The sequence below is a fragment of the Fonsecaea pedrosoi genome (genome assembly GCF_000835455.1).
Source record: "Fonsecaea pedrosoi CBS 271.37 unplaced genomic scaffold supercont1.5, whole genome shotgun sequence".
Classification (NCBI taxonomy): domain Eukaryota; kingdom Fungi; phylum Ascomycota; class Eurotiomycetes; order Chaetothyriales; family Herpotrichiellaceae; genus Fonsecaea; species Fonsecaea pedrosoi.
This window is the reverse complement of record NW_013550611.1, coordinates 3,663,898-3,686,675: the sequence shown is the minus strand read 5'-3', so window position 1 is coordinate 3,686,675 and position 22,778 is coordinate 3,663,898. Positions and strand designations below refer to the sequence as shown.

Genomic DNA, 22,778 nt, shown 5'->3' with positions numbered 1-22,778 from the left:
GTCACTCACGAGAGAGCAGACCGGGTCTCCTTGCAATAACGGTCCATGTCAATCGCGTGCCGTTTCTCAAAGCCCCGTCGTTTTGCCCTTTTGAAATGTTCGATGCTTTGGGGGTCCCGGCACACAAGGCCTTGGACGGAGAGGGAGAGACGAACCACCGCCGATATCCCCACCGCCGGGTAGAAGAAGCTGGGAAACCATGTCTTCGTCGTTGTCCTCGTCCTTTTTGTCAGCTCTCCTCGAGTGTCAAGGTTAGCGCATCGAGTACATTCTTCTCCTCTTATTCTTGTATGATCTCATTTCCCTTTCTTCCACCCTCGTCCCAGTCAAGGGGGGGGGGGGGGGGGTTCCAATCGTATCTTCACTGCGCATAATGCCCTTTTTGTTTGACCGCAGTAATCACCCACAACTTCCACACTCTGGGCCGCGCACGTCGTCGATCCCTCCCATCCTCCTCGGCCCACTACCAGGACCGCCGGCACCACCACCTCCACCTCTTCCCCAAGAACCACCACTGCCACCACCGCCGCTGCCCCCGCCGCCGCCGAGTCGTGTAGTACTCCCCGCACCCCAGCGCGGACGGTCTTGATAAGCGTTGGGCCGGCCGCGGGTGTTGAATTGGCTGTTCTGCGCGGCCGTGTAGGGGTCCAGCGAGAAGAGGGAGACAAGGTACAGGCCGAGGAAGTTGTACAGGTCGTCGGAGAAGCGGGAGATGCGGGCGGAGAGGGGTGGTCTGATATATAAGTCAGCACATGCACACATACGAACGACTGGTGTAGATGGGAAGGTTTAACAACGGCCGGGGATAAAGAGAATATAGCTATTTTTATGGAATAGGGAACAGTGTGGACTGGAAGGGGTTGTAGAACGAGAGGAGGTGAAGCGGAGAAGGAGGAGGAGCAGGGGATTAATCACCTCTCTAGAACATGGCCCGACGAGGACACGTAGTTTGCCTTTCCCTGGGACGGCGACGGTTTAGCAGATGGAGGAGGTTTATCCATGGTTTATGTACTTGCTCGCTTCTGGGGGGAAGTGAAGTTCAAGCGCGCAAGCGGGAGTTATGAGAGGTCGCTTGTCGTCGTGTCAAAGTTGGGGATGCTCGGGTTTGAGGATTATTGGATTGGGAACGTGAGGATATACACGAGTACAGGAGTTGATGATAGAGATGTTGAGGTTGCGAGGAGATAACACCGTGGTTGGAATGTGGTCTGTCGAGAGATGAGGAGAGGCGAGCAAGCGAGCAAGGGCGCAGCAGCAGGCGGGGCGGGGAATATGGCCGGCTGGCTGCAAGGCTGAGACTCGACAACATCTGGGGCCAAGGCTGAACATCGACAAACCCATGACATGTCAAGAGTACAAGGTACTTTACCCTCCACACATATTTAGCAAAGTCTCTTTTGTTATTGATTTTTTCGAAATTGTCCAAGATCATGGTCTATGTTCATGGTACCCGATAAGCCCACGTAGGGATAGCTTGTGACCACGACTGAAAATTGGGATGAGGCTTTTTGGGGTTGCCTCGACTTTTATGTACGGGATACACATGTGCCTAGTGTGCTCCCACCTGGGATGTATCCCCCATCCATGTGCTAAATAGACGACACCTCACAAGCCCAGCCGCTCACTCGCCATCCTGGCCCCCTTGACGCGGCTGGCGATCTTCTGAAAGGCGACCTCGCGCGCATAGTCCGGGTTGTTCTTGTGCTTGGGCTTGACGTCGATGCTGAAGGGGCTGAAGCCGCAGTCGTCGGTGGCGCCCAGCTGGTCCGGCGGGATGTACTTGGCCGCCTCGACGAGGGCCTCGCAGACGTGCTCGGCCGTCTCGACTTCCGGGTTGAGCGGGTTGACGACGCCGACAAACGCGACCTGCTTGACACCCCGGGCGTCGCGGCGGATCGTGCGCCCAATCTCCTCGTACACTTTGGTTTTGTTCTTCTCCGACGCCAGCTGGATCAGGAAGTAGCCCGCGTTCATCTGGAACAGCGACGGCAACAGTTCGTGGTAGTCGACGTCGGCCGAGTGCACCGAGTCGCAGTCCCCACCGGGGCAGGTGTGGATGCCGATGTTCTTGCGTTCTTCGGGTGTGAATCGGTCTGTGTATCTCGCCGCCGCCACCGCCGAGGTGGGGAGGGGAGTTCATGTCAGTACCACATCAAAAAAACTTGTATACCAGCCAAAGTGCGACCACATCTCTTGTGTGCCTGTCTCTACATCTAAAAGGATTTTCTTCTCGCCTTGAACATCATAGATATCAGGCTCACTTACCGAGCACCTGGTTGTTCAGGTCAATGAACTTTTGCAACAAATGCTTCCCCGTCCAGGGGTTTCTCTTGTCATTCTTCGCGGCCAGTCTCCCCTCGGTGAAGTCGATGGACACGCGCTTGGCCCCAGCGGCGAAACAGCCGCGGATGTCCTTTTCGCACTCGGCGACGACGTCCTTCTCGAAGTCCTCGCGCGAGTATCCCTCGACGGACCCGTCGAGCGGGTACAGCAGGTACATCATGGACGGGGCGATGACGGCCTGTTTCATGGCGTGTCCACCGGCCAGGGGCATCGACCGCTTCAGGTTCTCGTAGGCGTACGTCTTGTACCGAAAGGGGCCCTTGACCAGGCGTGGCAGCTGCCGGTGATGGCCATCGTCAAAGATGGCAAAGTACTGCCCGTCGGCAGCCAGATTCTCCGACAGGCCCGTGCCCCCGAGGGTGTCGGTGATGGGGTACGTGGCGAACGAACTCGCCCGCTGCTCGCCGTCGGTGATCAACGTTTCGCCGGTCGCGGCGAGGTTTTTCAACGAGTCCTCGACCGCGCGGTCCTGGGCCTTGACGAGCTCGTCGCGCGTGATGGTGCCGGCGTCGTAGTCGGCAAAGGCCTTTTGGAGGTACGCCGGTCGAGGAAGACTCCCGACGATTTCGGTGGGGATTGGCATCTTGGATCTTCACTTGTGTATGTAATCAAGACTTGTTCCTGGAGAAGAGAGAAAGACAAAAGGACTTCGAGGAGAGTCGTGAGAATAGAATCGACCGTGTCTGCTGCTGGCTAGCACCCAAGATTTTTCCTTTTTCTTTTTTCCTTTCCCCGCCCTTGGACCTCACATGCATGACGCCGGTCATTGCTCTTGACGCCTATTTCGCAGGAGCTTACCATTGGACGGGGGAGAGGGCGAGGTCCCCAGTTCCTCGTGTTCATGGATTCTTGACAAAATTTTTGGACTTTGAGCCGTTCGCACTGTTACCCCTCCAAGCTGTGTATAAGTATACCGGATGGACAATTACTATTCTCCCGTCAAGCTACCGAGTAATGATGTCTAGGAGAATTCCTAGAGATACAAATCCACGTGTCCCATCCCACTCCCCACATCCTACACAACCTTACACCAGCCCCGCCTCAATACTACAGAGGAATACTCCGTATTCTATACCCCCTCAAGCCCCTTTTGGCCCAACAGCCTCGTGTTGTGGGGAATTCAGTCATGGTGGTGGCGGTGGTGGTGGGACATGTGGGTTGTTCCCGACAGTGGGTAAATATCCTTCTGCGAGTTCTATACGAGGTATACAAGTACCGGGCACGTGTGTATAGACACCTCTCGCTTCCTGAAGACCCTTAATGATTGGATTGAAAATCTGGTAGAAAACCTCTGCTCAAAGCGAGCCCGTAGATTTTATTGTACAGAACATAGTAGACACTCTTTCCCCCAATGCATTTCCATTTCCATTTCCCATTTCACGGGCTGAAATACTCTTCAGCTCTCGCCCATTTTCCTTGTTCTAATCAGATGCCAGAGACCCAGCCCGCGGCTGCCGTTACCATTAACATGCAATAGGCCGTCATCCGTATATTGTTGAACTCCTTTGGCAGAGGATTTGAGCTTGCAAAGCCGCTATTGTGCCGCAGCTCCTTCGCCACGGATTCTCTTCCCTTGCCCACCATTATCCGTAATCTCACCATCCTCTCGAGCTCTCTTGTTTCCACCACCGGGAGTAAACTGAGCGGCTTGCGGGTTCAACGCTCCTCGGTTCGGACTATTGGCCCCTCCACCTCGGCCTGTCTGTTGATTACCGCCGGTGTGCACATTTGGGCCACCACCACGGCCGCCTCGGGGTGCTCCACGTCCTCTTGGGATGCCGCTTCCTCGACCACGATTCGATCCACCCCGTGGAATACCAGACTGAAGTTGGTGCATCAAGGCCGCCCCGGGTTGAGACTGCTTTGCATTTTCGGATTGAGCGGGCTGAGCAGGCTGAGCGGGCTGAGCGGCCTTAGGCGGTTGAGCAGATTGAGCAGGACTGGCCTGCGGCGCAGGTTGCGGGGGTGGGTTTGGCTTAGGTTGCTGCGAAGCAGGTTGGGCTGCTGCTGCTTGCTCGGGAGCCGCATGCTGAGGTTGAATCGTCTCATCTGCTTTGGCAGGGACGTTTGGCTTCGCGACGCTTTGTGCGGTTGGAGTGGCCGGAGTAGCTGGAGGAGCTGGAGGAGCAGCCGGCTTTGGAGCTGCTGGAGTGCCCGTGGCTGTGGGTTTGGCGTCTTTGGCAACTTGCCATACCTCCCCAACCGGCTTTTCAGGAGTTTCCTCAGCTGCTTTTCTCACCACGTCCAGTTTCGCAGTTGCCAGAGCTGCTCTGTTCTGAGACATGTTAAGTTTGACAGTTCCTCGCTTCTCTGCCAACTGCTCAGCATTTCTGACTTGCTCTTCGATTTTCTTCGCCGACTCTTCGTCGAACTGGAGTTTCTGAGTCTTGAGCTCCTCTTCGTGCTTGCTGGTCATTTCTTGCTTTTCCTGAGCGAACTTCTCTTCATACTGTCTGATCAAAGCCTCTTTCTCTGTCTCAAACTCGGCCTCCTTCTGCTTGATGACCGCTTCTTTCTCGGCCTTGAGCCGCTCTTCCATGTCCTCAGGCAGTCCCGCAGGAGCCCCTTCGTTCTGGGAGCTCTGGGATGCCGCTAGTTCTTTCCGAATGTTCTCCCTTTCTCTCTCCAATCCTTTGTTGATGTTGTTTCGGACAATGCGTCGTACAATTTCGTTCTTGTTCACGAGTAACTTAACTTTCTCTTCCGACAGAGACAGCAACACCTCGTCAGAAATCTCGCCGTTGGTTACAGGAGCAGGGGCGCCTGCTGATTCTTCGGACGGCTTCTGCAGCTCGCTGGCAACAGGCACGGACGTAGCTCTGAGCGTCTCAAGTTCTTGTTGGTGCTGGGCATTCAGCTTCGCCGTCAACTCTTCAAGAGCAGCCACTTTCGCTTGCTGGGCCTGTTGCTTAAACTCGGCCAGCCGCTTATTGAGGATGGCCTCATTAGCTGCCACTCTTGATTTGAATCTCTCTTCCAGTGCAGAGTTCAACTCGTCCAGTTCCTTGGTCTTCTCTGCCAACGACTCCTCCAGTTCTTTGATCCTAGCTGCCAGTACGGCCGTGTCGGCGCCACTTGTACCGCTCACAGCTGAAGCGTCGTCAGTTACCGCATGTTCGCCATTGACTTGAACTGGTGCCGCGAGAGGAGGTGCTTCAGTGGCTGCGAGTTGTTCTTTCAGTGAATCTAGCTCTGTGTGCAACGCATCTCGTTCGGCCACGAGGGCGTCAAACTCGACCTTTCTTTCGCGTAGCGTATTGTTTTTCTCTTTGAGGACCCCTTTGAACTGCGTCTCCAATCTCGTCTTCAACTCGCCTTTAGCAGAGTCGACTGCTGCCTGTGTGCTCTCGATCTGTGCTTGAAGCGCTGTACGAGCCTCGTCGCGTTCGGCAACGGCCTTGTCGAGCTCTACCCGGACCTCGTCACGCTCTTGCTCGAGGGAGGTCATCTTCTCTCTAAGAGCATCCATTTCGGCTGGATCGACACGGTCGTATTTGGAGAGAATATTCTGGGTGCGTTGTTGCCAGTGGTCCCGGTCTTCTTGACTCAGTTTCAATTCGCCCTCTTTCAACTCCAGTAAGTTCTCCAGCTCAGCAACACGGGCGTGCAAAGACTGAACTTCGCCTTCTAGCTCTTCCACGCGTCGAGTTTTCTCGGCCAATGCTTGAGTGGCTTGCTTTGCTTCTGCTCGCAGCGTAACACTACTTTCGCGGAACAGGTTCAACTCATTCAGAGTCTCGATAAGCTTGTTGTGGCTGAGAGCATTGCGTTCAGCATCAGCCTCAGATCGTCGTTGTTGGTCGAGCTTCAGTCGCGTCTCGTCCAGTTGCGACTGTGCAAAGTCTAGCTGTTGCCGTAGCCTCTTGGCTTCCTGGACCGAGAGCTGGTATTGAACATCGACGATATCCTTCTCTCGCCGGAGGTAGGTAATGACTTCTTGCAGTTTGTCAAGCTCCGCGGAGGGCTGGGCAGGCGCTTCTCCATTCACGTCTTCTGCCAGGGCTGCACGATCACGTTTCAGAGCCGTAATCTGCTGAGTAACGCTTTCAAGTTGACCGTGTAATAGGCTGTTCTGCTGGGCGAGCTCCTCACGTCGTTTTCTGAGGTCTGCAAGCTCTCTCTCATACCGTTCTCTCATGTCCTCCCAACTGGCTTGTTTCTTCTCAAGATCGGCCTTGGACGTTTCGGCTTGTGTTCGCAGGTCAACCATCTGTAGTTTGAGTTGATTGGCTTCGTCTCTGACAATGTGGAGTGTCTTGGCTGCTTCGGCGTGCTTCAACAGCTCAGTCTCATAGTTTTGTTGAGCTTCTGTGGCAATTTGGGCTTGAATTTTCGAAGCCTCAAGATTGAATTGAGCTTGCTCTGCACTCTTTTCCGCCTCTTCCTTCAGCCGCTCAATCTCGGATTCGAAACCTGCTTTCTGCTCATCGAGTTTTCGACCAAACTCGGCTTGTTCGTCCCGCAGGCGTGACAGTTCTTGATTGGTGGTATTGAGTTCAGCGGAAATATCCTCGATACGTTGCTCGAGATCCTTGATCTTTGCGTCTTTCTCAGCAAGGGCAGCCTCTGTTTCTTCACGATACTGGTCGTTCGTTTCGCTTAGTTCTTGAAGGCGTTCTTCGCTCGATTGACTAATGTTCTTGTAGACTTCCACCTGCTCGTTGGCACGTTCAAGTTCCGAAACCTTGAGCTCAAGATCACGCTTGAGTTCCGACACTTCCACAGCAAGTTCTTGTTCTTTGCTCAAAGCGTTGTCCTCGGGACCGCTTGCCTCTGTTGTAGGCTCTGCGGGCTTGCTCAGCACTTTCAAGCGCTCTTCAGCAGACCGGAGTTCCACCGTGAGCTCATCAACCCTGGCTTGCAAATGGTCTCTAGCCGTCTTTGCCGATGCCAATTCTTCTTTCGTCGTGCTCAGGCTGGTAACGAGGTCATCGATTCGCTTCTGTGCTTGTTCATGCTCATATTCCCGTCGTAGAGCAGTCTTCTTGGTTACTTCGATTTCGTCATTGAGCTTTCTCTTGGTTGATTGAAGTTCTGACTCTAGTGACTCAATTTGGGATTGCAGTCGACGTCGTGTTTCGGAATCTGCCTGCTCACGCTCATTGATGATCGTCTGCAGACTTGCGTTGAGCTTGTCCAGTCGGCTTCGCTCGTTTCGCAAAGATTCATTATCCTCGATCAGCCGACGTTCGACGCTCTTCCACAAGTCTTTTTCGGCCTTCAAATTCGCTGAATCGCGGCGCAGGCTGTCAAGAAGATTACGCGCCTCAACAAGCTCTTCAGCAACTTGCTGGGTCCTGAGCTCATTTTTGGTAGCATTTTCCATGGCGATGTATGACCGCTTCTGGACCTCACTGTTTTCGTTCTTCAAAGAGTTATAATTAGCTTGTAGCATTTCATATCGCTGGTTTGCAGCCGTCAATTGCCCGACAGTCCGACTGATTTCGGTTTGCAGCTGAGAGTTCTTCCTGCTCAGCTCGGCGACCTGATTTTTGAGGGCAGTGTGGTCAGTCGAGGCTTCCTGTCGATACGAATCGAAATGATGTTGAAGATCTTTGAGTAGCTTGGCGTAGTCGGATTCGCCGCCAGTTACTGAGCCTGCTGGAGACTCTCCACTGGGGACTGGCAACGATCGGGAGAAGTCGTTCGGTTGAACCTGGCTAGGCAAGTGACCTCGCCTAGTCAGCATGTTCCGGAACATGTCTCTTTCCTTGACGAAGCTCTTGGTCTGGGCAACCATGGTCCTCAGTTCGTCCTGATATGAGGCGATTTGTGCGCGAGCCTGTTCTAGTTCGCGGCTGAGAGCATGATTCTGTTGTTCTCGATCCTTCGCTTCGTTGCTCTCTAATTCGCTAACTAGATTTCGGATCGTCTTCAGCTGATTCTCATTCTGTTGCTGCAGTTCGGTGATGTTTCTGAAGACAATGAGTCGTTGGTTGATTAGTTGCTGATTTTCGGAGAGATTTGCCATGTCCTGCGACATTGCTGCCTCACTCTGTCTCTCCAGCTCCTCAAAATCTTCTCGAGTGAGGGCTTCGCCTCGTTCGCGCACATACTGCTCGACGAGAAGGTACCGAATTTCTGAACCCTTGTCTCGAAGCTGTTGAGCCAGAACTTCGACCTCGCGTGATTTGCTCTCAAGTTGGCCTTGGCAGTTCCTCAGCTCCTTCACGGTGGTATCTCGCTCAGCGTTTGTCTTGTCGACAATCGCGGACATCTCGATAACTTCGCTCTGCAATCGAGCGTGGTCAGCGCGTAGCTCCTCAATTTCAGGCTTGTTGTTTTCCAGTTCGTCGACCATAGCGTCAAGGTTCTCCTGCAACTGCTCTCTAGCACGCTTCTCGCTGGCTAGTTCAGCTTCAAGCTTCTTGTACTCCGAGAAAAGTTGAGTCATGGTCATCTGGGACTTTCCTCTCGATACGGATGCTGGAGAGAAAATACCGCTGGGCGTTCCAAGTCGAAGTGGTGTCGTGATACCTGAGCCGTTAGTTGCACGTTGAGGAGTGCTCTGTCTTGCCGTTCGAGCCTGCTCCAGTTCACTTGACATCTGATGCAGAGACTCCTCGAGTTCGGCCACACGTTGTTCAGCAGCGACCCGGTCATTGTGCTCGGTTTCGATCTCGGCGCGGATGGTGCCAATCTCTTCAGCGGCCTCTTCGCGGGCTTCCTCCAAAGCAGCAGAGAGCTCTTGGACGCGCTGTTTAGCTGTCTCGGCAGAAGCCGCTTGCAGCTCAGCCAGACGGTTCACACTCTCCAGTTCCACTCTGAACGCATCCTCGGCAGATATCTTTTCTTCTCGCATCTTCTGCATTTCCTCCAACGTTTCTTCAAACCTAGCCGTCTGCTCCTCCAGGCGTTGTTTGAGCGAAGTCTCGGAGCGTCTCAGAGTTTCGGCTTCAGATATGTACTGCTCATTCAACCTTGAGAGTTCTGAGATCCGTGCATTCTTTTCCTTCCGGAAGTTGGTGTGCTCTTCGGCCTTGATCTTCCGCTCAGTCTCTAGCCATTCATTGTTTTTCTGGAGCATTTCAACTTCTTGCTGGAGTGACTGCTCTTTGAATTTCGCACTCGCAACGGTCGCATTTGCGGCCTGCACCTGCAGCTCCAATTGGTTGATTTCTTTTCTGAATTCGGCGATCCTTGAGTGCTGCGTCGAAAGGTCCTCGGAAATATTCTCATACGCGGCATTCTTAGCTTCGAGCAAAGCCAAGGTGTCCCTGTTGGACGCTTCCAGGGAGGAGATACGTGACGTGAGGGTGTTGATTTCGGAACTCTCATTTGCTTTGGCAGCACGGTATTGCTCGAGCTCAGTCTCCAATCTTGAACGTGTATTTTCTGTGATATACAAGTCAGCAAGTCTCGCAAGGGACAGCGAGAATCATCATCATCGTACCCGAAGTTTGCAACTCGACGCGCAGTTTACTTGACTCCGCAAGGGCCTTGTCGCGCGAGTTTTGTAAAACTTTTGCCTTGGACTCACTTGTCCGAACAACGGTCTCGAGTTCGATTTCGAGTTTGACCTTTTGAGACTTGGTCTGCTCAAACTCTTTCACCTTGGCCTCAATCGCGCGAAGAAGAGCAGTGACGAGCTCGGGCGTTGGCTGACTGATGAGGGACGTGAGAGACGTTTCAGGAAGCGAGGAGAAGGCAGAGATGCCCCGAACGTCCACTTCGGCTGCCATCGTGATGATGGAGGGTTTGTAGCGTCGTAATTGTTTCGTCAAGGGCGGAGGAGGGAAAAATGAAGTATAAGTGAAGAATGCGCCCACCACAAGCGCAACTTCAGGGTGAGATGAAAGTCACTTCGGCCCGTCTCACCATGGCGCAAGAAGCTGCCTGCGCAAGCGACGGATAAGAAGAAGAGAGGGAGCGAACGTGGTGAATGGCAAGAGGTGGAATGTTGCAGGGCAAGATGAAATTGGAGATGCACGAGAATGAATCTCTAAACAGAGAGAAGCGGGCGGCGCGGGCAACTGAAAGAACGTGACTTGGGGGCTTTCCCACGGATCTCCTTGTAGGCGTTCGGCTAGCCTGCAGGAGCCTAGTTATGTAAGCCTAGTGGCCCAATCGTTTCACCTGGGGCGTTCGGACTCGCTTTACCTGCGACCCCACCTCTCACCACGCCTATCACCCCGTCTAACTCACATGCATGACTTAACAGCCACAGAGAGGATCTCACATGCTTGATCAGCCTCCTCCAACTTCATCGCTCATTCATATGCTCAGTCTTCTTTGACAGGCTCACTCGCTCTGTCACCTGCTCGCTATTTCGAAATGAGATAGATTCTCCACCGCAAACGGAAGCGGATCCTTTGACTAGGCCTCCCTTTCCCTCCCTCCCTCACGCACGCACCCGCACTCTCATTCCGCCGCAACCAGCGGGAATCACCAAACAAAGAGAAGCACATTCGCACTCTGAATAGCCTCAGCCACTGAATATGACATCCTTCTACGCACCACCGGTGACCGATCCGGCGGGGACAGATGTGCGCACCAACGCTGTGTACGCCGTTGGCCGCTTGCGTGAAAAGTTCCCCGAGCGCATCTCAGCCTCTGACCTGATCACCTTTGTCTTGCCTGTCCAGAGACGCGATGAGACCACTGTCCAGCATTTCCTGGCCGTCCTCAACGCCAACTCAAAAGTCACATATGACAAGGAAACAGACAGCTTCCTGTTCAAGCCGGAGCACAACATCACCGATGCCGACTCCCTACTCCAGTTCCTGCAGAAGCAGGAGACGGCGATGGGGATCCAGGTGTCGAAACTAAAGGATGGCTGGGCCGATGTTGAAGACGCCATTGACAAACTCGAGACCGAGCACCGATTGCTCGTAACTCGCAACAAGAAGGACCACCACCCGAGAATGGTCTGGATCGACGACCCTACCCTCCACGCGCCGTTAGATCAAGAATTCAAGGACCTTTGGAACCAGATCCCCTTGCCGAGCGTCGAGGACACAATCAAAGAGCTTCGTAAGATGAATCACAAGTCTACGGGAGAGCCGGCTCGGACAGATCTGGCAGTGAAACCTAAGAAGGAGAAGAGGAAGGTCCGCAGAGGCCAGAAGATCACGAACGTGCACATGCAGGGTCTATTTAGGGATTACTCGGAGAAGAAGCCAGAGGTGAAGAAATAAGCCGGGACGGTGGCGTTATCATCTTGGTGGCGTTCTGCGATAACAGCACCATGATAATCTGTGCACGCTGATGTTGGGGTTTCTGCCCTTCTTTCCATGCAATGTGCACCTTTTGAGCTCGTCGCCACTCCCGGGGCTGGCCGACCACCAGATCTTTTGCTCTCAACCCAGACTTGCATACAGAAAAGTCACGGCGCTATCAGGCAGGCGTTTCACGCTGGATAGGGACCGGGTGTGCGGACCTGGGCCCTTTGAAGCAGGGAAAATTGAGGACAACCGAAAAAAGGATACCCCCATAATATATCAACCAGCTTTTTTATTAGCGCCTTATAGAGCACGGAATCATAAAGGTGTTGGCAAATAAAAAGAAGTTTTGTACCATGTTCAGAGCATTCAAAGTATTCCATGCCCATACATGAGTAAATCCATTCATTGTTTAGCATACCATACCATACCATGCATATATCAAGATGTCAAGGTATCATATTCGGTGATGTTTCCCCCGGAACTCCGTGCAAGTAAGGCAGTAAGGTAAGTACATACATACATACAGACGTTAACGGTGTGAGTGAGGCATCATCATCCGTCATGCCCGCCGCACTTGACCGCCGTCTCGAAACAGTGAACATTGAACATTTGAACAGGCTGTGTGTAGACGAAAAGTCAATGGCTAACCAAAACATCCAAACAAGAATTTATCGGCCAAACTGCACGGCCCGTCAGCTTTTCGTCTCGACGTTGACGCTGACGTCGACCATGCCCTCTTCTCTGAACCGCGAGATGCTCCGACTCCGATCCCCGTTGACGCTACGCTGGTCGACGCTCAAGGCGCGTGTTCTTGACCCCTGGGCCTCGCTTTGGCTGGTGAGACTGGCCCCGCGTTCCTGGACCATTGATACCGCCGGGTTGTAGTAGCTCGCGGCCTCGCCTTGCGCTTGCGCGGGAAGTCCTCCAGTACTGTTGGTGGCTTCCTCGTACCGCGGAGGCGGGGCGGAGAAACTGGCGACGCTGGCCGGTCGTTGCAGGTTCAGGTTGTTATCGTACCCGAATCCGTCCTGCGTGGAGCCGATGCCGCCGTGGTCAGAGGCGTTGGGATCCCACATCACGATGGCAGGCGCTTCTGCGTTGCCCAGTAGGGACTGGTTTTGGTCGGCCGTGGCGGTATAACCCCCACCACTACTGGCGCCGTATTTCAAGGGGTCGGTTGCTGGCGTGCCAGTTGTGGGGTTGTTGGATGTTGCAGATCGGAGGTTGATCGACCCATTTGCGGCTCTGTTGCGACGGAGTCGAAGGTGTCTGAAGATGAAGAAGCCAACAATGAGCCCAACGATGATAACTGTAATCACTATTCCAATAATTGCCGCTATCGGGATTCCGCTCCCTTTACCTGGGCCTCTGTCGTCGCCGAAATCGCCTGGGCCACCATTGCCACCAAAGCCTTGTCGAGGGAAGAGATTTGAAATGGTGGGTGCCATTGAGTCTGTTGCTCAATGCAATAAGCAAAACAATTCTTTCTGCTAAATTTTTCGAAACAAGCTTTTGCGATTTAGAAACTTGATGGTGTAAGTCTGTACCAAGCGAACTGAGAGAAACGCCTGTCGTAATGCGGATTGAAAGCTAAGCTCTAGAGTCGGTGCTGGGATGATGCTGTGTGGTACACTAGTTGCACTCAGTTGAAAGACAATAGCCGAGACAATGTAGCCAAAGTAGAAGTGAAGAAATGCTGCAGGAGACAAGGGCATGTACTCCTAACTCCTATGTACGTACATATGTTATCGGTGGGCAGTCAAGGGAGAGAAGAGCCAAAGGGAGGGGAGGAGGAGAGTGAGAGACAGCAGCCGAACACGAGGCTCCTTATTTGGTCGCGAGAAATAGATACCACGGCAAGACAAGCCTCCAAAGATGTGTCCGACTCTTCCACGTGAGACTCAGCCGAGCTCCAGCGGAACTCACGAAAACAGCAAACCAGAAAGGCAAAAGCAAGGTGCAAGTAATAGGAATGAAGGAGAGAGAAGAACCATGTTCGGAGAGCGGAGGGGGCCTTAGGATCCAAATCCTAAGCAAATCCCAGGCTCGACTATCTTATTCGGGCACATGCAACATGTCCGGCTTAGCGTGAGGCTGAGACTGGGGGCGATGCGATTTGGTGATAGTGGCTGCTGAAAGCGACACCGTCGGCCTTGTCGAGGCGTCCGTCGAAGATGGGGTTGGCCCGCAGGAGAGACGAGCGCCTGAAGGGGTACGAGGATATTGTTGAACTTGACTGAAGAGAAGCCTGTGGTGGCCTCTTTGCTATCTTGGAAGGTTAGCCAGGGTCCAAATCTAACTGATTGTTTTTTTGCCTGCATTGGGGCGCGGCGTGGATTTCTGAGGACGAGGTTGATCCCGGGGGAGGCAACCACCAAAATTGGTAAAATCCGACACAATTACCCCCCAAGCCTGCGCCTTGCCGCCCGGGGATGGAGGTGTACGAGTCCTCGTAGTCAGAGTGGTTCCAGCCCTGTTATGGAAGGATCGAGCGAGATTGATTCTTGGACAGTCCAGTCTCGAGTCACTTCACAAGGAGAATGTCCTGCGGGTTGTGACAGTCATCTGTATAGTTTTGTTGGGCGAGATTTCATTCCGAGTACTAGTAGGATCGGATGAGGACCAAAACATGGGGAAGCGTCACCAGCGTGAGTTGTAATGGTACTCGTGTTGTATTAGCCCGTGGTGGATGCGACGATGCTATCAAGTGCTGAGGTGAGAAGAGACCGAGAGACCGAGACACAGAAAATGCACAGGAGGAAAAGCGTGTAACAAGCAGGTCAAGCGGCTTGACGTCATCCACAGCTTGGCCTCATTTTGTGTTGGATTTACTACGTGACTGGGATGAAACTGCGCTCCACATGAGGTTGTCGGTTCCATAAGTTCAGTAGATTGCAATCATTCATTGTACGCGATCTTATAAATCCATGTCTAGCAATACGCTCGTGATTCTCGTGTTCAAAATTCTCCATCAATGATGGCCATTAACCCCGTTGGTCACATGCCCATTGCCATTCCTCACCGTCTTCTCCTTCTGCACATAGTCGACCAGGTCTTCGATCGTACAAACCTTCAATCCCCACTTGCGACCGAACTCTAGACACGCATCGCGTCTCATCATACCGGGCTCGCGCATGGCGGCCTGTCCCGAGACAGGCTCTCCGTCATGAACCATTTCGCAGATGACCCCGACTAAGGGCTTGCCCGCTAGGCGACAGAACTCGACCGCTGCTTCGGTGTGGCCAGTTCTCTCCAGGACACCTCCGTCCCTAGCGCGAAGCGGGAAGACATGGCCGGGACGGCGGAAGCTGTCGACGGTGGCTTTCTTGCTGGCGAGGGTGCGGCAGGTCAAGGCACGATCATGGGCTGAAATGCCGGTGGTGACACTCTCGTCATTCGAGTCAATCGAAATGGTGTAGGCCGTACGGTTGGGGTCTTCGTTGTCCACCACCATCTGCGGGAGTGCCAGCTCAACAGCGAGTTGAGAGGTGATGGGAGCACAGATCAGACCGCTGGTGTAGCGGACCATGAAGGCCATCTTTTCGGTGGTGAGATCCTCGGCGGCGATGATCAGATCACCTTCATTCTCGCGATCCTGGGAGTCAAGTACCACAATGAACTCGCCGTTGCGGAACGCCTCGATGGTAGACTCGATGGAGTCGAAGCCTTTGGGCAAATTGCTGGGGGGCTGCATATTTCGTGGGACCTTGGTGAAGCGAGTTTGGCGACTGGAGGAGGAAGTGATGAGCTTTTATGTTCTCGTGAGCAGTCGGTGCTCTTCTTTCCTGTGTGTGTTTTTACTCCTGTGAAAATGGTCTCCTGTCTTTGCGACGTTCCCTCTCTTGGCTTTCCTGCAGCGAAACAAGGGCCACCAGACAGTGCCTGGGACAGCACTAAGTATCCTAAGCGATTAAGTAGATGTAACAGTCCTCCTCCTCACAACCTCTGCAAAAGGCTGATTGTCCGAGGCCGCCGAACTTTTTCTCTTCCTTTTTGTTTTGTTGTTGGTGCAGTCCTTCGTAGAGCGACCGAAGTCTGCAAATCCAAGAGTCCGAGACGGGGCGCAAAAAAAATATGGTCGGCCTTTTCTCTTGTTTCTCTTTTCTTCTTCTTTTAAGACACGGCAATAGATACAATAGACTCCGTACACTGGTTTTTCTTGTCGGATTGGCAGGCCGACGTCCTGTAGATAGTTAGAAAATAAAAAAAAGCACCGGGGGTATCCTGGGTGGGTTTCGTTCACGGAGGCAGCATCGAGAGAGGTTTGAGGGAGGGAGAGGGAGAGAGGAGGGGTGTGGGAAGTCTCGGAATGATATACTGGCGGCGCCACTGGTTGGCAAAACTTCTGGAGAAAGTCGAGAACAACCAACGCCCGCGTCCGGGCAGATGGGTCAGCCTAGAGGCCGTGGCGGTCGCTAATACCGCGGTCCATTTGTCATGTGCCCGTCAAGAATTGGTCAGAAATCTTCAAGCGATGGTTGTTTTTGGTTCGCAGTAGCAGCAAGTCAGCGCAGTCAGTGGTACAGACTTTTGGGGGATGAGGAGTTTTGCCTCGGCCGGAAACACTCGGGCGAGATGCTTCAGGCCCAAAAGCCAAATGGCGAGCGAAAGGGAGAGAAAAGCAACTCCGGTGTCATCCAAGTCACCCAGTCAAGTCTTTAGCGATGGCATTCTTCTTGGTCTGGCACTCTGGGCACCTGCGGGACCGCTCTTCTTTCAAGGACAAGTACGCGAGACCCAAATGCTGTCTGGGTTGTACAACTCCAAGACTCCTAAAGCAAGCAATGACTCCCGCTGAGGAGCCCCCTCCCATTCATTATTCTACCTGAATGCGCTGCCTCCAGTCGTATATTCATAGCCTCGTGCCAAATCAACAAGGGTGTCTATCCATCGCTTGGGCTTGATAATAGTCCATACCCATCATTTCGTCCGCCGCACCGAATCAGTCGGCAAAAACGTCGATTCTCCGACCTCTTGGACCTTTCGATGGTGTCTCGACCTCGGCAATGTCGTCTTCGGCCGGTTCTCGAATGGAGTCTGAATCCCGCCCATAAGAGAAGAACCCTCCATCTCTCACTCGCTGCCAGATCTGTGCCATAAAATTGGACTCGTTCGATTCGGTCACAGGTGCACCCGCCTTGTTTGGTATCACAATTATTGTGTCTGCCTCATCTGAAGGCTGCGCTCCCTGCATATCCCTGTCTGCAGGATTGTTGGGTAAAGGTGGGTTGTCCAGATAGTTATTTATAAATATCTCCCTCTTCAGTTTGCTCCCGGATCGAACCCCTGGTGTGAAAGGCGAGAAAGCAGGCCGCTTTGGTGTTCTTCGCTGAAAACCTCGGACGGGTGTCTGGTCGTTAGCCCTTTCAGCAGTGGTAGGAGGGCCAGGCGTCAAAGGAGAAAATGGTGGGCGGATAGGCGATCCTCGCTTGCTCGGACTTACAACGCCGGCCTCATCTTCTGTCCCTGTCCGATGCGGACTCGTGAAAGGTGAAACTCGGGCTCTATTCGCCTGTGCCAGAGGTGAAAGTATTCCTCGCCCTGGGTACTCGGAAAGTATGGTAGCTTTCTTTGGAGCAGGCGTGTTCTTCCATGGGGTGCTGGAAGAGACTTGTCTGGCTTTTGCAGGACGAGGAATGTCCACAGATATCTTCGTCTTCTTCTGAGGTCTATTCTCCTTCCCATCACATTCTTCCACGGACTTTCGTTTTCTTTTGGGTTGCTGCGACTTCGTCACTGCCAAATCGATCTCGCCTTGCCGGAGCCATAGATCATGTCGGCGTCTCTTCAAATCGTCCACCCAATCGTCGCAGTCTATTGCGATAAAGTCGTCGATGATACCGTCCCACACACTCTCTGCTGGCCGGGTGCGATTGACAAAGATTACCCTTCCTTTGTTATTCTTGTGTGAATGGACAGCTTTTGCAAATTCCCGCACAATCTTCTGGAGCCCGAACACTTTCAGCGACGTTCCCATAATGATCAACACGTCGGGTTGACAGCTGGCGTCGAAAGGGATCAGGGGTGTGAGCAAGGTGTTGGAAGGGTGGTCTTCTCCATAGAGAACGATGTTCGGTCGAAGTGCGCCCACCGCAAGACCTCTTTTGCCGCTCGCTTGTCTTTCGTCACTCTTGTCTCTGCATTTTGGGCAGTCCGCCGCGGCTCCTTCCATATAGATCTCGGTCTGCTCGTCGGTCCAGGGATACTGGGTTGAACACATGGTGCACCGTAGCTTTTCCAAGTCACCATGCAGTTGCACGACTTCGCACCCTCCATCGAAGTCGGTGCCGGCTGTTAACGTAGGACGCGGAGCCCCGTAGTGCTTCTTCATGAACCTGCGTTTGTTTCCTTTCCCGCGTGATAGGTCTGTCACAAGCCCTTCTCTTAGCTCGAGACCATCGATGTTCTGGGTGTAGCACCTCATCAACCGGCCACCGTCGCGTAGTACCCTGACGAATTTGTGGACGGAGCTCGTGGACCGTACTTCGTCGCGGATCTTCTGTCGGAGAGAAGCGATAAAGTGGTAGAACATTGTGGTGGATTCAGCATGCTGGAACACCCGGGAATCAAACAAATCCTGACCCTTGAGCCTCGACGACGGACTCGACGATACTCTTCTGCTTTTCGATTGAGATGAAGAACCATCCTCAGCCATGAGGTCTCTAAATCGGGTGTGGGTGGGAGTGGACGGCTCGGATGATGGTGGTGTCGGGAGCATGGTCTGCCCGGGGATCATGTTGTAGAGCCCATCTTTGGATCGAAAGTCCTTTGCACCGTTAATACCACACTAAACAAAAGCAGCATCGATACGCACGGGAATGCCGCAGCTGGTACTGATGCCTGCGCCCGTCACAAGCAAGATCTTGTGCGAACCAGCCAGACAGTCTGCAATCTCTTGCAGGGCTCGGTCGTCCTCGCGCGTCACTTCTCGAAGTCCCATCTTGTTGGACGTGATGTCGCGCTGTTGGATTGTTGGATTGTCTCACAGACTGGGATTGCACGCGTCAAGTCTTCAAACGAAGAGGTGACAGAAGACAAAGGATAATTCAGAGGACGCTCGCCAAGTACTGGTAGTGAAATATGTAGTCCAGAAGTTGAAGCTGCCGTTTGGACCTCCGATACTCCGTGCACTTCGCGTCACTGACCCACGCGTCAGTCGCGTACTTAGGCCGAAAAAATGGCGTCGTTGTTTAGGACAATGAAGACATTGTTTCCTCTTGTAACTCCTCGTTTGTCTGTATAGAGTGCATCAGGTGTCTTGCCATAAATGTCGTGAATCAGAGTGATGTCAGTCAATTGGGTGTTCAATGGGGAGCTCCATGTTGTTTACAGGCCGAGCGGTGAATTTCCCGTGTTGGAAGTTTGACGATCCACCCCTAAAACTAAGCTTTGGTGGCTTTCCACCAACCTTTAGCCATTGAGATCATCTGGTGTCCACTATTATTACAGGGGCCAAGGTACAACAGGGGTTTGACCCCAACCCCTTCCACAACAAAGATGTACATATGTATGAAGCCTCGTGTCAGCCTTGGTCGCTCTCAGGCTCTGGTCTCCTCCTCTTCGGTGCGGGCTCAGCAACCGATGCGCTCTCCAAAGGCATTGTTCTCTTATGTCGCTCCCATTCCGCCTCGTATTCCACAGACCATCCCAGACAGTCTTCAACAGCCTTTCTCAGCACGCGCGGTCGACTTCCCAACTCTACGGATGATTCATCCTTTATGTCTTTCTCCTCTTGAGCTTCCTGGGGACTTATCAGGGACAACAACCGTGATTCTTCCCGCCTCCGGGCTTCTCGGTCCATTTTTTCCAGGTAGTCGTCTTGCTTTTGTTCGAGAAGCTGGATTCGCTTCTCCCTCGGCATCCGCGAGGTTGGATGCTCCTCGGACGATGAACCATAGTCCTGTCCATTAAGGTTATCTACTTCCGCACCTTCACTTGCTGCATCAGAGTCGCTATTCTCTGCAGAAGAGTGTTCATCCTCATCGGAGCCAGAGTCGTCAAGATTGTCGCTCACAGGATCTTCCGCATCTGAGATTTCATCCAATGTTGAATCGCTTCTCTTTGAAGTGGTCGACGTTCTTGAGTCTGACCTATTCCTGGAGCGAGATGACAACATTCCCTCCACTTCCTCGTACGACATGGCGGTCTTTGCATCCACTCCTCTTCGATGTGCGTCGTCCACGACTCTCAGACCGTTTCTCCTTGCCAACCCAATCCAGAAAGTGTCGGAGTCCTTTGTGACGCCCAACACATCCAGAGCTGCATGCACGTCTTCAGATCTCACGAGTTCTCCAGGTTGGTAGTCTTTCGACGCGGCAGCACGAATGCGAGACTTGGCAGTGAAAAGAGTCGATTGTATCAACCGACGTGCAAGATTCACAATCAAATCGTAGAATAGAGTTACGCAGTCCAGGGTCAGAGCTGGCCGTTGATCCTCTTCAGCTATATTTTGCCATGAGTCTGGGCTATCAGCATCTTTGTTCATGAAGAAACATTCGCTCAGTTCGAGAAACGTCGAGAGACGAAAAGCTCGGAATGCTCTCTCGGAAATTGGCGCAGGTGTTTCATCAGACTCTTGGCTGCTAGTGTTGTCAGATGTTGTAAATTCGTCGCTTTTCCGATCCAATTCTGCCGCCAGCTCGTGATCAATGAACCACAAGTCATCGCGGTTTTGGCCAACGGTAGCATCGTACTGTTCTTGAAACGCTGACAAAGCAGCCGCGGCCGTGTCAAGGACAGCCTCACATCGACGGCCGATCTCAATAGCAGCGGGGATGTCGGCGTGGGAGATGTTTTTTGGTTGCGCCTCAAACCGCTGGCGGTCAGTCTCCTGGCCCCGCAGGTTGTCCAAGTATGCTTTGATCTCAACCTCGGACTTTGTTGCCACCAACATCGAGAGAGCCTTCAATTCATGCCGGCCTTTCCGCTCCAGGGCGTCGTACAACCTAGCTTTCTCGTCAGGTTGCCAAAGGACCGCCCCAAGCTGAGTTGGCAGTAGATCCTCAGCGACATCGCCTTTGTCCTCAGCGCCAAATGTCTCCTTGAATACGTCGAGATACTGGTCCCGGTAGTGGTTGCGAAGTCGTTCCCATTTTCGATAGTGGAACGCGAGCGGAGCAGAGGCATCCTTGGACGTTTCGAGTGGCACAACGTGGGCATCTCCAGGTGCCTGGACTTCTACATGGATAGCTTCTGACGAGAGATTGTTGACGTCCGTAGGGTCGCCAGTCTCATCCTGGCTGTCGTCGAGATCCATGCTTGACCCGCTTCCTCCAGGTCATATGGCGTGACACCGACTGCGACCACGTCCAGAAGAGTGAGCCGTCAGGTGACATGTTAGTCGAAGGCTAGGGAAGCCTGCAACATCTCTGAAATGAGATAGATGTGGATGGAAAGATTACAATGTGATTGTGTCCGGCGCTCGTTAGTTGTAGAGGAACGCAGTCTCGTAGTCCCGCCAAGCCTCACTTGTTAGAAATTTAAGCGGCCTGATTTGATTGGCTATTTCTGTCTACCACCCACTGGACTCTCTTCAACGCACCTTCAACTTCTTCTGCCATTAGAGACACTGCTCCCCATCTGCCAGCATGCTAGGTATGTTCTTGGTATTCCTGACAAATCTCTTTTCGTTCGGACGGTTCCAAACTTGTCCGTCCCAGCGAGCCTCCTTTGTAATGGGAATAAGAGCACCTAGGAGGCCTAAAACCTTCGAGTGGGACAGACCAAGAATCGAATCGACTTTTACATTCGGACTCGGGGTATTCAAGGCCCGGTCTTGGAGATCCCAAACCGATACCATCACAATCGAAATACGAGTCCTGGTTAGCGCCTCGCGACTGCTCCCCACAATCTAGGTGTGAGGGATCCGTGCCTCGCTACCTCCGGCTGCCATCATGTCTTCAAATGATCTAGTAATCGTCGTATAGAGTGTTTTCTCGGACTTAGAAAGATCCACATCACATCAAATACTTCGCTGGAGAAAGATGAGAAGATAAATCCGAGCTGTGCATGTTCAGGGATAGTCCAGTGAGCGTAGGGCGCCGTAGGAGACAATAGTATAAATGCTGTGCGTGGACGAAGGGTGACGTCCCATCTCGAGCTTCCCTACCATCCTCTACGTCTGCTTCGTTGAGAAACTTGTCTGCTATACCACTTGGATTTCCTAACTCGCGACTACCATATCTCGACAACAATGCTCGTGTTCTTGACCGGTGCTGCCGGGTTCATAGGTCGCGCAACCATTCAAGAACTCCTTGACCACGGTCATCAAGTGTTGGGACTCGCACGAAGCGACGCCTCTGCGGAAGCCATCTCCAAACTTGGGGCACAGGTTCACCGGGGCAGCCTTGAGGACCTAGAGAGTCTGAAGAGCGGCGCGAAGCAAGCTGACGGGGTCATTCACCTTGCATTCGTGAGAATATCCCATTAACCTGTGGAGGAGCCCCGTTTTCGACACTTGCTGACCAGGTGTTGTAGATCCACGATTTCAGCGACTATGCGAAAGCCGCTGCAGTCGACCGAGCCGCTATCGAGGCCATGGGTGAAGCCATGGTTGGTACAGGAAAGCCACTGGTCATCGCCTCTGGCACCCTGGTTGCTGTGAAAGGCAAAATGGCCGTTGAAGGCGCCGAGCCTGATCGTGGAACGGCGTTCGAGACGAGACAGGGAGCGGCGGATCTTGTTGTGAAATTGTCAAAGGAGAAGGGGATCCGCGGCTCGATCATTCGTCTTCCACCCACAGTCCACGGCAAAGACGATGGCGGGCTCATTCCTCGCTTCATCGACATCTCGCGACAGACCGGGTCGGTTATCATCTTGGGCGATGGATCGAGTCGCTGGCCTGCCGTTCATCGCCAGGATGCTGCTGTCCTATTCCGCCTCGCGCTTGAAAAGGGTACACCAGGCGCCTATTACCATGCCGTTGCGGAGCAGGGTGTTCCAATGAAGGACATAGCCGGAGTCGTTGGCAAGAACCTGGGACTACCGGTGGAAAGCAAAACTGTTGAGGAGGCCATGGGGACTCTTGGGTTTCTCGCTTTGGCATTCAGCGCTGATAACCCAACTTCAAGCGAAAAGACGCAGAGGGTGCTCGGGTGGAACCCCAAAGGCTCTGAACAGCCTGGTTTACTAGCAGATATGGAAGCGAACTACTTTTCCTGAGGACGTTCGCATAGCATACGCCTAGATATGAAGCAGATTGGAATAGCCATTCTTTTTACGAAGAGCACTTCTCCTTCCCATCTTCGCCAGTTCCCTGGCCATCTGTTCCGG

General features: G+C 53.1%; 9 protein-coding genes across 9 annotated transcripts; 2 read left to right on the top strand and 7 right to left on the bottom strand.

Moving 5' to 3' along the window:
• Positions 1–399: 399 nt before the first annotated feature.
• Positions 400–1,001, bottom strand: Z517_08815 (uncharacterized protein; the record flags this gene model as incomplete). The annotated part of the gene is made up of 2 exons (XM_013427329.1): positions 400–733; positions 916–1,001. The coding sequence occupies 2 exons, from the start codon at positions 999–1,001 to the stop codon at positions 400–402; spliced, it is 420 nt and encodes a 139-aa protein (XP_013282783.1).
• Positions 1,002–1,605: 604 nt separating this feature from the next.
• On the bottom strand, positions 1,606–2,926 carry Z517_08814 (uncharacterized protein; the record flags this gene model as incomplete). The annotated part of the gene is made up of 2 exons (XM_013427328.1): positions 1,606–2,093; positions 2,266–2,926. The coding sequence occupies 2 exons, from the start codon at positions 2,924–2,926 to the stop codon at positions 1,606–1,608; spliced, it is 1,149 nt and encodes a 382-aa protein (XP_013282782.1).
• Positions 2,927–3,877: 951 nt separating this feature from the next.
• Positions 3,878–10,025, bottom strand: Z517_08813 (uncharacterized protein; the record flags this gene model as incomplete). The annotated part of the gene is made up of 2 exons (XM_013427327.1): positions 3,878–9,678; positions 9,737–10,025. The coding sequence occupies 2 exons, from the start codon at positions 10,023–10,025 to the stop codon at positions 3,878–3,880; spliced, it is 6,090 nt and encodes a 2,029-aa protein (XP_013282781.1).
• A 756-nt stretch (positions 10,026–10,781) lies between these two features.
• Positions 10,782–11,480, top strand: Z517_08812 (uncharacterized protein; the record flags this gene model as incomplete). The annotated part of the gene is made up of 1 exon (XM_013427326.1): positions 10,782–11,480. One exon carries the CDS (start codon positions 10,782–10,784, stop codon positions 11,478–11,480), a length of 699 nt encoding a protein of 232 aa, XP_013282780.1.
• A 719-nt stretch (positions 11,481–12,199) lies between these two features.
• On the bottom strand, positions 12,200–12,955 carry Z517_08811 (uncharacterized protein; the record flags this gene model as incomplete). Its single annotated transcript, XM_013427325.1, has 1 exon — positions 12,200–12,955. One exon carries the CDS (start codon positions 12,953–12,955, stop codon positions 12,200–12,202), a length of 756 nt encoding a protein of 251 aa, XP_013282779.1.
• A 1,523-nt stretch (positions 12,956–14,478) lies between these two features.
• On the bottom strand, positions 14,479–15,201 carry Z517_08810 (3,4-dihydroxy-2-butanone-4-phosphate synthase; the record flags this gene model as incomplete). Its single annotated transcript, XM_013427324.1, has 1 exon — positions 14,479–15,201. One exon carries the CDS (start codon positions 15,199–15,201, stop codon positions 14,479–14,481), a length of 723 nt encoding a protein of 240 aa, XP_013282778.1.
• A 1,248-nt stretch (positions 15,202–16,449) lies between these two features.
• On the bottom strand, positions 16,450–18,447 carry Z517_08809 (uncharacterized protein; the record flags this gene model as incomplete). The annotated part of the gene is made up of 2 exons (XM_013427323.1): positions 16,450–18,273; positions 18,322–18,447. 2 exons carry the CDS (start codon positions 18,445–18,447, stop codon positions 16,450–16,452), a joined length of 1,950 nt encoding a protein of 649 aa, XP_013282777.1.
• Positions 18,448–19,029: 582 nt separating this feature from the next.
• Positions 19,030–20,763, bottom strand: Z517_08808 (uncharacterized protein; the record flags this gene model as incomplete). Its single annotated transcript, XM_013427322.1, has 1 exon — positions 19,030–20,763. One exon carries the CDS (start codon positions 20,761–20,763, stop codon positions 19,030–19,032), a length of 1,734 nt encoding a protein of 577 aa, XP_013282776.1.
• A 936-nt stretch (positions 20,764–21,699) lies between these two features.
• Z517_08807 (uncharacterized protein) lies at positions 21,700–22,667 on the top strand (the record flags this gene model as incomplete). The annotated part of the gene is made up of 2 exons (XM_013427321.1): positions 21,700–21,918; positions 21,984–22,667. The coding sequence occupies 2 exons, from the start codon at positions 21,700–21,702 to the stop codon at positions 22,665–22,667; spliced, it is 903 nt and encodes a 300-aa protein (XP_013282775.1).
• Between the last annotated feature and the right edge of the window lie 111 nt (positions 22,668–22,778).